Source organism: Kryptolebias marmoratus, linkage group LG24 (assembly GCF_001649575.2).
Source record: "Kryptolebias marmoratus isolate JLee-2015 linkage group LG24, ASM164957v2, whole genome shotgun sequence".
NCBI classification, from domain to species: domain Eukaryota; kingdom Metazoa; phylum Chordata; class Actinopteri; order Cyprinodontiformes; family Rivulidae; genus Kryptolebias; species Kryptolebias marmoratus.
In genome coordinates this window covers 6,319,162-6,330,750 of record NC_051453.1, presented here as the reverse complement: position 1 = coordinate 6,330,750, position 11,589 = coordinate 6,319,162, and the positions used below count along the sequence as shown (strand labels likewise).

At 39.6% G+C, this 11,589-nt stretch overlaps 2 protein-coding genes across 3 annotated transcripts; one reads left to right on the top strand and one right to left on the bottom strand.

Moving 5' to 3' along the window:
* The first annotated feature begins 849 nt into the window (after positions 1-849).
* ndufs7 (NADH:ubiquinone oxidoreductase core subunit S7) lies at positions 850-5,594 on the top strand. Of its 2 annotated transcripts, XM_017413314.3 has the most exons (8): positions 851-956; positions 1,688-1,724; positions 2,108-2,179; positions 2,266-2,386; positions 2,649-2,828; positions 3,198-3,244; positions 4,364-4,452; positions 5,139-5,594. In XM_017413314.3, exons 1-8 carry the CDS (start codon positions 941-943, stop codon positions 5,234-5,236), a joined length of 660 nt encoding a protein of 219 aa, XP_017268803.1. In that variant the 5' UTR covers positions 851-940; the 3' UTR covers positions 5,237-5,594. The 2 variants fall into 2 exon arrangements, with proteins under 2 accessions (XP_037830258.1, XP_017268803.1); XM_037974330.1 differs by lacking the exons at positions 3,198-3,244; positions 4,364-4,452; positions 5,139-5,594 and adding an exon at positions 2,986-3,191 and having other exon boundaries at positions 850-956.
* Positions 5,595-8,428: 2,834 nt separating this feature from the next.
* On the bottom strand, positions 8,429-10,818 carry gamt (guanidinoacetate N-methyltransferase). The gene is made up of 6 exons (XM_017413319.3): positions 10,526-10,818; positions 9,611-9,756; positions 9,459-9,522; positions 9,276-9,343; positions 8,952-9,062; positions 8,429-8,675 (listed from the first exon to the last, which is right to left on the bottom strand). The coding sequence occupies exons 1-6, from the start codon at positions 10,701-10,703 to the stop codon at positions 8,535-8,537; spliced, it is 708 nt and encodes a 235-aa protein (XP_017268808.1). The 5' UTR covers positions 10,704-10,818; the 3' UTR covers positions 8,429-8,534.
* Between the last annotated feature and the right edge of the window lie 771 nt (positions 10,819-11,589).

Below are 11,589 nucleotides of genomic sequence, written 5' to 3'. Positions count from 1 at the left end.
TGTGTTTGTTGTGACAACATTTATAAAAGCAGCAGAACCGGCAGAGCCAGGCCACTGGTCACCTCTGATGGACCGGGTCACACAAACGTGTCTCCAAACCTTTAAATAAAAGAACAGAATAACTTCTGTTTAAGGCTAATATTCCAAAAAATACTCCTGCACATTCTGCTCAGAGCATGCATTTACAGATAACATTCATTCAGACACCTAGGTTAAATGAATGACAAGCATCAGATTAAACAAATGAAAATAAAATAGGGTCAAGTCAGTATTTGTCTCTACAGATTCTTAATATAAACTTAACCTGTATATAAATTTGTGACTGCTTATCTGGCTGTGCATCCCACCACATTCATCATCTTATATTTGTAATCTTAAATGGATGTAAGTTAGAGACGGGAACACGCTATAAACAGCATCATGTTTGGCACAATTACAATTAGTCAACAGGAAATTAGCCACATGTAGCCTAATAAAAAAGATAAAATCTTTCTTCAAAATGTGCTGATGTGTTTCCAAAATACAAAAAGATGTTAGTATATTTTTCTTAATATTTCACTTACAGCCTCAAATTTTACGTTTTCTGTAAATATACAGTAGATAACATGTCTATAAAGACTTGTTTCAGTGTTTGATTAGTCAAACTCTTTGATTTGAGGCGTTCAGTTTGACAGAAGAAGACTCATTATATTGCATCGATCTTTGTCGCCCCCTGCCGGTCACTCGATGAAATGCAGGCTTAAATCTAAATTAGCTTAAGTTTTCACAGTAAGTCGCTAGTTTAAGTGTTGTTTATCTATTTACTTGCTTGATTCTTTAAAAGCAGTTAAATAGCAAAAATGTGGTTATTTATTCTTACATTTTCAGTGAAATAAACATATCACCAGGCAGCAGCGCCCTCCGGTGTTTGAACTCAAACCGGAAGAGGCTAATCTCAAAGATGGCGGCGTTAGTGGGTAAGTGATGTTTTGATCGAATATACACCTTCTTTTGTTTAAAAATATGGATTTTCCGGACTTGTGTTGTTGTGATTATTTAAAATGTGCGCATAAAAAGTGCTATACCTAATGGTTTGATCGTGTCTGGACTCGTATTTGTAACTTTTAGTGAACGCGCACGCTGACCTTGCGCTGTTAGTGTTAGCATAGCTGCTCTCAGGTCAGCTCGTAACACTTAAATCTGGCTGTAATGCTGGCAGCTGTCAAGCAAAAATATCTAAATAAAGCAAATGCTAATAGTGTCTTCAAAATAACCAGAATGTTTGATTTTTGATTTTATGTTAGCAGTGGGCTAACCCCAATGCGTCGTTCACGCAGTGAGCACTTAAACCACACTTCCTGTGAAAAAGCTTCCATTTTAAGATGTTTAAATTGTATTTTAGCCGCAACGCTGCAACTATTATCAGTAAGGACATTATCAATTTATCGTAAAATGCTCTACAATTCGGCAATGTTTTGGACACCTAGAAATGCACTGTTCTGCTTTTTTAGATGATGTTTACTCTTAAACTTAGACCTTACACTTTATCAAACAAGGTATACTGCACATATAATTTTTCTTAAAGGCCCGTTGTAACTTGTGATAATGATAGTCTAGCTATACATAGCAAGGCATATGCTGTGTTTCCATATTGCTCCATTACTTTGGTATATGTCTAATATTATGTTGTTTTCTGTCTGTTTTGCAGCACCTCGCCTGGCCTTGTTTGGCTCTCTGTCAACAAGGTAAAATCCTCCTTATCTTCCTGGCTGTGAAACTTGTTTGTTGGACTTGGAGCTGCTACAGTATTGTGCTCTACTCAGTAGCAATTTACATACTTTTCTTTAATCAGATTGTCTCCAATTAGAGAAAATAGCCCAATATTTTAATCTAGGTTGAAAAGTGAAACGGGAACATTTACTCTTTTTTTGTTCAGCTAGTCTAGATAATGCAAGTTTAGAAGCTTAGACAAAAATAGTATCATCCTCCTAGAAAAAGCTGTTCATATATCTCTCACACACCAACATGGTCTTTTTAATTTCAAATTTATTGGTTTACATGTATAATTTCAGCTTTTTTATTGTCATATTTATGTATTCTCCCTCTTTCTCTGTATCTTTTCTGACAGGCCCATTTCAGTTTTTGCAATTCAGCTTAGGAGTTTGCACAACAGTGCTAAAAGTGATAGTACCAGCTCAAGGTGGGCTTAAATACAAGACAATGTAACACACGTTACACAATCACAGAGCTCTTGGTAAAGGTTTTTTGTCCTTCACTTTGTTGCAGTTTGGTGCCCATCAGAGAAAAGAGCACAGCAGTGGCAGCAGCCAAACCATCATCTGTAGCCAGCAGCAAAGGGGAATATATTGTGACGAAGCTGGACGACCTGGCTAGCTGGGGACGCACTGTGTGTACCGAAAGGATGTCTGTTGTTTGTTAGATGCTTTTGCATTTAGATAAGAAGTCTTTTGTCCAAAGAAATGTGATCCTATTGTTGTCTGTGTGACGGCTGGTGTTGGTTAATTCTTTGTGTTTTACTCTGTCACTTTCAGGAGTTCTTATTTGAATTCTCAAAAATAATCTCAGAGCTGATTTTAATTATCTGGCCTGTAAAGATGCCAGAGAATGCCTTTTGTGTTTCCTCTCTTCATTGTTTTGTCTTCCTTCAGACATCTTTGTGGCCTATGACCTTCGGCTTGGCGTGCTGCGCGGTGGAGATGATGCACATGGCCGCTCCTCGTTACGACATGGACCGCTTCGGAGTCGTGTTCAGAGCAAGTCCTCGGCAGTCGGATGTCATGATCGTAGCAGGAACGCTGACCAATAAGATGGCACCGGCCCTGCGGAAGGTGAGAGGAAGTACAAAAAAGGTGTAACTATTTAGGAGCAACATTCATCGCCATCTTATACTCGAGGGCCGTTCGTCTGATGATGATTCATGGCAGCGACTGCTGTCTGGTTTGATCAACTCTGCAGGTTTAAAGTGAGACGTGTTTTTGTTTACAGCCTGCCGATGCTGACAGCGATGTCAGTCAGACATTTCTGTGTGCAGGATGGGAGCGATGGGAACAGTATAGCTGTGTTAAAGCTGGCTGGATTAAGACCAGCCTGTCGATGGATTGGCAGACGAGCAGGAAGCTTCCCTCCAGCTGAATCTACAGATTAGTTCTGAGTCAGACTTATATAACCACAACTAAACAACTCCTTCCATCCAACAGGTGTACGACCAGATGACTGAGCCCAGATATGTCATTTCCATGGGAAGGTAAGTTTACTCTTTTATGATCTTAATCTTATTTGAATGTGAGCTCAAACAATCATTTGGCCCAGGTCCAATTCTTTTGTTGTTAGCTTTTTCTAGTCCAGAAAGCAGATGCTTGATCAAAAATACAAATTATTTGTGAGGACAAAAAACATTAGGGTCAGCGAGGCAAGAGATGTATCACTCTTGTTCAGTTCACAGAAAACCTTTCAGTTAGAAAAGTGACAGCTTTTATGATTTACCGTTAAATAGTTGGAGCTTAAAATGCTGAGCAGAGGGTCTGTGTTGTTTTGCGAAACAGGAGACGAGAAAACACGATTCGATAATGAGAACAAATGTCACAAATTTGCGGTGTGATTTTTGAAAATGGCTCTGATTTGAATATCTAGTAGATCATATCTGTTGTTCTGAGACCTTTTCAGGCACGTTGATGATCTTTAAACCAACCCAGCTTTGGTAGAGAATGAAGGAAACGTTCATTATCATTTTTCTGATTTTCAGTCGAGGCAAACTAAAAAGAAAAATAAGTCTGTGTTCTGCAAAATCAAATTTGAATACTCTAAATTTGTTTAAAAAAAACAAAGTGAACTTCCTGCTCAGACCTCCTGCTCTTTTCTTATAAAGGTTGTTCAGACCTGTCGTTTAAAACGGTTTTTAGTTATCATCTCGAAACGGGTCTGAACTCCCTCAGTGCGCCTTGGAAGCGTTTTTCACTCAAACCTCGTTCAGAGGAGGTCTGGACTCCCAGTGTCCGCAGTCTGAGCAGCAGCCCGTCTCAGTCCTCGATGAAGGACCTCCTGCTGATCTGAGGTGACCCCATGCAGGCGGCAGAGCGGACGTCTCAGGGTTACAAAAATAAAAAAATCTGATCAGATGCGGCTGATTTAAAGATAACTAAACAACAATCCTTGGGAATATTCTGAAGACTCCTTTATTTGTTGTTTTTATGAACTGTTTATCAGAATCCTTCTTAAGAAAAAGTCCGTTTTGTCGGGATTTTATGAATCAAAAACAGGACTTGCACTCTCTTGAATCTCAGGGTTACTGTTGTGGTTTTTTACACCCTGATTTGCCTCCGACTGCTCGTACGTTCAGCGAATGTGACTTCTTTTCTTCTTCTAGTTGCGCCAACGGAGGAGGTTACTACCACTACTCTTACTCTGTGGTCAGAGGCTGCGACCGAATCGTCCCGGTGGATATTTATGTTCCAGGTAGGGTTTGCTTTACTATGATCACATTAAGGCTCTTAAAAATAAAGAGTTTGATTCCTTTCGAGGCTTTAATGCTTTATCTCAGCTGCACGTCAGACCTTTTTGCTCCCACCACACTGGTTCTGGTGGGAGTTTTTCTTGTGTGTTTCTGACTGGAAACAAAAGGAGTCGTTGCCCTAAAGCTCGAGGAAATCAGGTCAGCTAAGTCAGAGAGGTTTCTTCCTAAACACGAGAGCACCCATTTGTTTTGTAATCCTGTTTTTCATTTAATTTTCCTAATAGAAACATACTTGTCACTGTCAAATTATTCAGAGATGCTAAAGTTTCAGTTACGGGGAAGGATTTAATAGTTTGAGCAACCATTTTTCTTTTAGTTTGGGATGAATGGGCTTAATAAAATTAATATAAAAAGTAGAAATTATGAGAATGATCAGACCTGTAGCTGATCATTTCGCAGCAGATTGCTTCGTATTTTTGGCGTACACAATCGCGAGCGTGCACGTTTTCATCACAGCTATGATTTGCTGTCATGTTAAGTCCCGACGTTTTGCATTTCACAAAATCCCTTCAGCTGTCACAAACAGGTCATTGTTTTTCTTTATTAACTGGAAACCAAAACGAAAGCCCAGAGAGTGTGCAGCTTTCACTCTGTAACAAAGGATTCTGCTCCACTCATCTGTACCCAGGTTGTCCTCCCACTGCAGAGGCTCTCCTCTACGGGACTTTACAGCTGAAGAAGAAGATCAAGCGTGAGAAGAAGATAAAGATCTGGTACAGGAAGTGAACGTGTAGCATATGTATCTGTGTACCTGCTTTGTAAATGTTGTAATTTTGGTTGCATTGGAAGCGTCGCCCCTCTTCTTCCACTTAGAGCTGCAGAAACTTCAGTAATTACTGTAATTTATACACTGCTGGATATTTTTCAACAGAACGCATCAGCAGACGCCTAAATTCAGTTTTCTGTAGCTTTAATTATTCTCAGAGAAACACTTAGTATTCATCCTAATTTAAAACAGTTTAAATTCATCTTTATTCAAGTAGCTCATGTGGGATTTCTCATCTATGACACCAAACAAAATATGAGTAAACCACAATATCTTAAGTATTATTTTTAATAAACTTTGGTTGTTGAATATCCCTGATTGTTGCTCCTGTTGTGTATTTTTTTTCTTTGCACCTTCTGAGCCACCAGGTGGCCTCTGTCATTCAACCAGCTCTGGACTGTCAGTGTTTAAGAAGCAGAATGAGTTTTTATTCTGCAGAGGCGCAAAGGGAAATGTCCAGTTAGAGGCATAAATCAAGTTCAGCGCCTCTGCAAACTCAGTTCCTGCTAACGAGCTGCGGTAAATGTTCACAGAGTCTGAAACGTGAGCCAGCAGAGCCGCAGGTTCAGTCACGCCTGCTGTTGGAGAGTTCATGAGTCACACGTTTAATCTCCTGTTAAAATTTCGTGCAATATTTGAAAGACGGCATCGGCGTGCTGATTACTGAGGTACTGAACTTGTTTTACATGTTGTAGGTGAGCGGATTGAAGCGTTTACAAGTCGATTATGTTCTTTGGTTGTTCCTTTTTAAAGCTTGTTTCCGATAATCGAGAGTTAAAGGAGCTTAAATTCCCTTTTCAGGCTGCAGGGTGGAGCAGTGAGAGTGCTTCTGTCTCACAGCTGGAATGTTGCAGGTTTGATTCCAGACTCAGGCCCTCCTGGATGATCTCCGGTTTCCTCCCACAGTCCAGAAACATCCTCGTTAGACGTATCTGTTCCTCTGAATTGTCCCTTTGAGCGGGAACGATTGTCTCGTTTGTCTCTGCGTGTCTCTGATGGACTTGGAGTGGATCCTGGTCTTGATCACAGAAGCGGTTCTCAGCCCGCCACTGTCCAGATCACGTCACATACCGCTGAACTGTCATATGGGGATTCTACAGGGTTCTGTTTTGGGACCACCGAATATCTTTTCCTCTTCGACGAATTATTAATTTAATAAAATCTACCACTTTTATACAGATGACATCCAGCTGTACGGCTCCTAAACTGTCAGTTCACTTCCTGTCAGGAAATGAGAATTAGTTTATAAAAGATAAAAAGTCCTCAGGTCATTGCCCCAGACAGAACGGTTCCACTAATCAAGCTACATTTAAATCTGCTGCCAAGTCAACTATAAGGAGCAATATTAGCCAACACAAAAAGGCTGTAAGTCAGTCAGTTTTGCAGATATTGAGCTAAGATTGGGTGTGGTAGTAGCTGAGAGTCATTCAAAAATATTCAATTTTTTAGCATTTGTGTACATTTCATGGGTTGAAACCAGACAATATTTGGATATTTATTGTTCTCTGATTGAATACCGATGTATTTTCTGCTGTTTAAGTCCCGGCGGAGCCTCTTTTCTGCCTTTTTGTGTTTCCTCAGATGAAACCGTTGAAAGCTTTTCCAAAGAATCAGACCTGAGACCAGCCAGCTGCTGCGGTTTCCCACCTGAGAGCAGGGTGGTGTTGCATCACGCGTCCAACCTAATGATTAATGTGTCCTCGCCAGCTGGTGACTTATTCCCACGTGTTCAGATAGCGCTCGGCGTTATCTCCAAACATACATTAAGATGAGAACTCTGTGTTCATCTCAGCCAGCAGGAACCCGAGGTTCAGGAGAACGTTCGGCTGTTTAACACCAAAAAACAACAAAGGTTGTTCCTTTCTAGGTTTGCTTTTCTGTATCAACAGTTTAGGTTGATTTTAATAGATGGGAAATTAAAAGAAAGTCATTAAATTGACTATTTATTTTATGTTTAATGTATGTGTTTTGATTCCAGCTCATTAATTTGATTTAATTTATTTCAAACTGCAAATAAAACAATAAACATACTGCATTTTAGATAAAACCATGAAAAAAATAAAGTCCAAACATTTTGTAGCTCCATTTTAAATGGAAAAAAACTATTATTGACAAAAAGACAAATAATTAATACTTGATTATTATTATGAAACAATATGACTGTTTAAGAAATACATGTTAGCATTAATAAATTATTTTATTTGTTAATTAGCTCAATACACAAATTTATTCCAGTTTGGAGCTTTTTTTGTTTCTGTAACATCTATTTTCAGAAAAAAGTTTATTTATGTTTATTTGATGTTTTGCTGATTTAATATATGAAAAATTAAATGAAATCAGAAGCGAATTATTCATGATTTGTATATTTAAACACTTAATTCCCCCCATGAAATATAAATTTAATGTAATCAAATGAGCCTGTCCTATAAATATGTCTGTTTTTCACATTTTACTCATAAAGCGTGTGCAAATAAGTGATTTTTAATATAGTATATAATGTTTTTTTGGTTGATGACACTTTTCTGGTTCATTGAATGATAAAAAGAGCTGTTTGGTTTCATTTTTGTGAGTTATTAACATATATATTAAAAATAAACAAGGAATTTGAGTTAAATCTTCCCCCCACATTCAAATTTATAGTCTGGAACTGTATGCAAATAACCTAAACTTTGATAAATAGCGTATCAAAACTTTACATTTTAGGAAACTTGTTAAACAAATGCTGTCCTGACGTAACTCCGTTAGCTTTATTGTGACATCTAGTTCCTAACATTCATAAAATAAAGTTAATTTTAAAGCTTAATTGTCCATATTTTGATCTGAGGCTTCCTCCTTTACTGGAAGCATAAAATTAAAAAAAAAAAACACAGAGTTAGCATTTTATCGCCCGCTTCATAAATAACATGAGTCTGCAGACTGGAGAACATCTCAGACTATAATTATAACGAAGCAGCAGTAATAAATTCACCGCTAGTTCTAAAACTGGGCTGTTCGTGGCAGGAAGGGCTCTGGGTGATGTAGGACCTGAAACAGGTGGGTGTAAATAATATTTCTGCATGTTTTAGTCTCCGTTTGTCACAAAGTCTACAGGAGGACGCGTCAGTGAACCTGTGAGGCTTGTAGGTGCAAAAAGGAACATGAGAACTATGAAGCTGAGTCAGCATGGAGTTAGGTTTATTAAAATACTGTGGAGTGAAACACGTTAAACAAGTGTTGGGGTGGGAAAAAGGCACCAGAATATAAAAAGGTCTTCGAACTTTACTCTTTCACAATAGTGGGAGTTATCATCTTCTTGAAGGAGTAGTATTTGCATTCAGCAGGAGGTTCAATGTCCATGGTGGTGGAGCTAATCTTCTCCTTCTTGAAACCGGCTTCGAGCAGATGGGGCACCTGGGTTTCCTGAAAATCATTAACAGGGAGAGGCGGTCAGCGTGAGGCGGCTCGCGGTCTTATCAGCGACCTTGAATTCACTTTTTTTTCGTGCATCCAGAACGTGCTAAAAACCTGGATTTACTGCGCCGAGCTTAACCAGGTGTCTGGAGATGGTGGTTAAAATGTCCACATTAATGTTCCGCAAAATATTTGTGAAAAACTGATTCTAAATCTACACCGTACAGTACACTTTACACCAGTGAAACAGACGTTTTTCCACTGAATTAAGGATGAATCACGAACCTCAAACATCTTCTCAATGTTGTCGTATTTGGACTTGAGCAGCTCGCCCCAGGAGGTCAGGTTGCAGTAGGTGAGAACGCCGCCGGGCTTCAGCAGCCTGTGAGCGTGACCCTGCAGCAGAAACGTGCACAGGTTTTCAGTCACATTTCTTCAAAATCCACAAGTTAAATCGAACACAATAGTCTGGTATCTGTTTTTCTGTCTGACTCTTTGATTTCATTAGAATAAAGTGTCTGATTTTCATGCAAATGTGTCTAAATATTCAGTAATTATCTGCTCAGATTGTGCATAATTTGCTGCACTGAGTTCATTTGAAATTCCTACCTTGATGAAGTCAAACTGGTGAGTGTGCCATGAATCCTCGGAGAGAGGGTATGTGTCATATAGGATACCTGATGGAGGGAACACAGGTGAACTAACCACGCATAATCTGTCCTCTGACATGGTACAAAATGGCTCCATTTGCACCATTTCACGCTGTGTTGAAAGTGTGGTTTTGCTTCTCACCATCAAAATGGCTGTCTGGCAGAGTGGGAACGACATTCTCCCAGAGACCCTTCAGAGGAACAACCTGCAGAAACACCAACACTCGTCAGGAAAAGCAGTAAACGTTCAAATAAATAAAAATAAAAGTAAAGTGGGGTCAGCATCAGTCACACCTTGTGGGGCTGCGTCTTGGCCCAGTTCTCCAGCCGGGCGAAGACGCCATCGTTGCACTCGATGATCCAGTGCTCCTCGATGGGGAAAGACTCCACCTTGGTGGCGGCGATGGCCATGCCAAAACCGATCTCCAGAACCCGACCTCCTGCCAGACGAACACCACCAAGTAGGAAGTTTATTTCATTCAAATGAAAAACAAACAAATGTTTCATCCACCAAATTGAGTTAACCAACACACATTTAAAAACTGTCAAAATGCTGAAATATCAGGATTTTAAAGTTTAATTTAAGCTTTTTTTTGTGGTGTACAGAAAAAAGCCAGATAGAAATGTCACTCCTTGTAAAAGTCAAATAATAATAGATTAGAGGTAAAAATGACAGATTGGCCCTTTATAGTGATTATATACAGGATTATTGCTGTGTAATATCTCTTAATAAACATCAAATAAAAATGTATTTTCAATTAAAAACATTGTCTTATACGAAATATACCTTTAAATCAAGCTTTTTGAGTGTAAGTTAAGTGTTTTATTTTCCAGCACTCTAGTGCATTTCTGTGTTTTCACCACATTTCTGAGCATGTGGAGATTTCTGCAGATTTCTTGGCTTTTTTCCCAGCAGTGTAGAAACAGCTGGTGGGGTCAACTCAGTCATGTGTCACCATAAAATGAAGAGAAAAGCTCTTTGTCCAAAAACTACACTACAGCAAACTGTGTAAGAATAACTATAGTACAGTACTTCCAAGGGTGTACGTGTAGTAGCGTTTAGTTTTTGTGTAAATAAGAAATAAGGCTTAGAAACAGAAAGCAGCTGTCGCCTAAACGACTTTTATTGATGTGTCCAATATCGGACCACCCGCTTACCGAAACGTTCTGTCCGATGATTCAAACAGCTGCCACTTTTCTTTTTTTTACCTTTTGAGGCTGCAACGGTGGCCAGTGAGTGCATGTACGGGGTTTCCCAGCGCTCCATGACGGGCTTGCCCATGATCTCCAGGTGCGTGTCGGCCTCATTGTAGCCCGCGTTTGCGTCGTGCCAGGCGGGCTTGCAGTCCTCTCCCTTGGAGAAGATGGGCTGAGCAGCGGAGGTCATTTTGTTTTTAGTTTTTTTTGACGCTGTTGGTCTTTGCTGTTCGGTTCTGGCGACCGGTTCTGCGGGAGCACAGAAGAGGGAGAAACCGAGAAGGAGGCGGTTTATATTGAGCTCCCAGCTGCTGACACCGCAGTCGTGTGACAGCAGGTCAAAGCGCGCACACACACACACACACACACACACACACACACACATTCCAACATCTGAGATTGCCCAAGATCTTCTGATGGCAAGATGGTTCACTCAGTAGTAAACAACTGGCTTAATTTTTTATTTTATAGTTTCTCTTAAGTTGTATTTTAACAAAGCCAGACTTAAACTCTAGGTCCTCCTGGAGAGGACCTGTTGGTAGTTTCTCTCGTGCTTCACTGGTGAAAATAATTAGGCATAAGTTGTAACTCAACCAATCTACGACTGAATCCCATTTCCTGGCGTTACCATTACCCTCAAATTTGTCAATGCAGCTTAATTTACAGTCGCAAAAAGTCCAAAATGCCCTATAAGACTGTTATTACTGACTGGTAATAATTAATGTATATGCCAGATATTAAAAACACCCTGTAACGCAACCTATCTATACAAAACACAATACATCTGAACAGTGGCGGCTCCAGATATTTTTTTCTGCAGGTGCTAAGGGGGTGCTAAGCATTTTATTGAGGGTGCTAATGAAGGATTATTTGTTCTTACAGTTCTCAACACACACAGACGCAAGCACAAACATATATAATCATATATATATGGTATATTAATGAAGAACAGAATGAAATATACATATGTATCTGTGATAGGCCGATATCTCTGCCTAAACCTCTATCACAGAAATAAAGAAGCTTCCCACAACATGAACATGTAGCAGTGCACTGATCTCACCTAAGTAAAGCAC

Excerpts from the sequence above, each read along its gene's own strand:
- ndufs7 (XM_017413314.3), top strand. Across the intron at positions 1,725-2,107 it reads TTTGGCTCTCTGTCAACAAG|GCCCATTTCAGTTTTTGCAA; the intron begins GTAAAATCCTCC and ends CTTTTCTGACAG. Across the intron at positions 2,829-3,197 it reads TGGCACCGGCCCTGCGGAAG|GTGTACGACCAGATGACTGA; the intron begins GTGAGAGGAAGT and ends TCCATCCAACAG.
- gamt (XM_017413319.3), bottom strand. The coding sequence starts at position 10,703 with ATGACCTCCGCTGCTCAGCCCATCTTCTCCAAGGGAGAGGACTGCAAG. Across the intron at positions 9,757-10,525 it reads CACCGTTGCAGCCTCAAAAG|GAGGTCGGGTTCTGGAGATC; the intron begins GTAAAAAAAAGA and ends TTCGTCTGGCAG. Across the intron at positions 9,063-9,275 it reads ACCAGTTTGACTTCATCAAG|GGTCACGCTCACAGGCTGCT; the intron begins GTAGGAATTTCA and ends TTTCTGCTGCAG.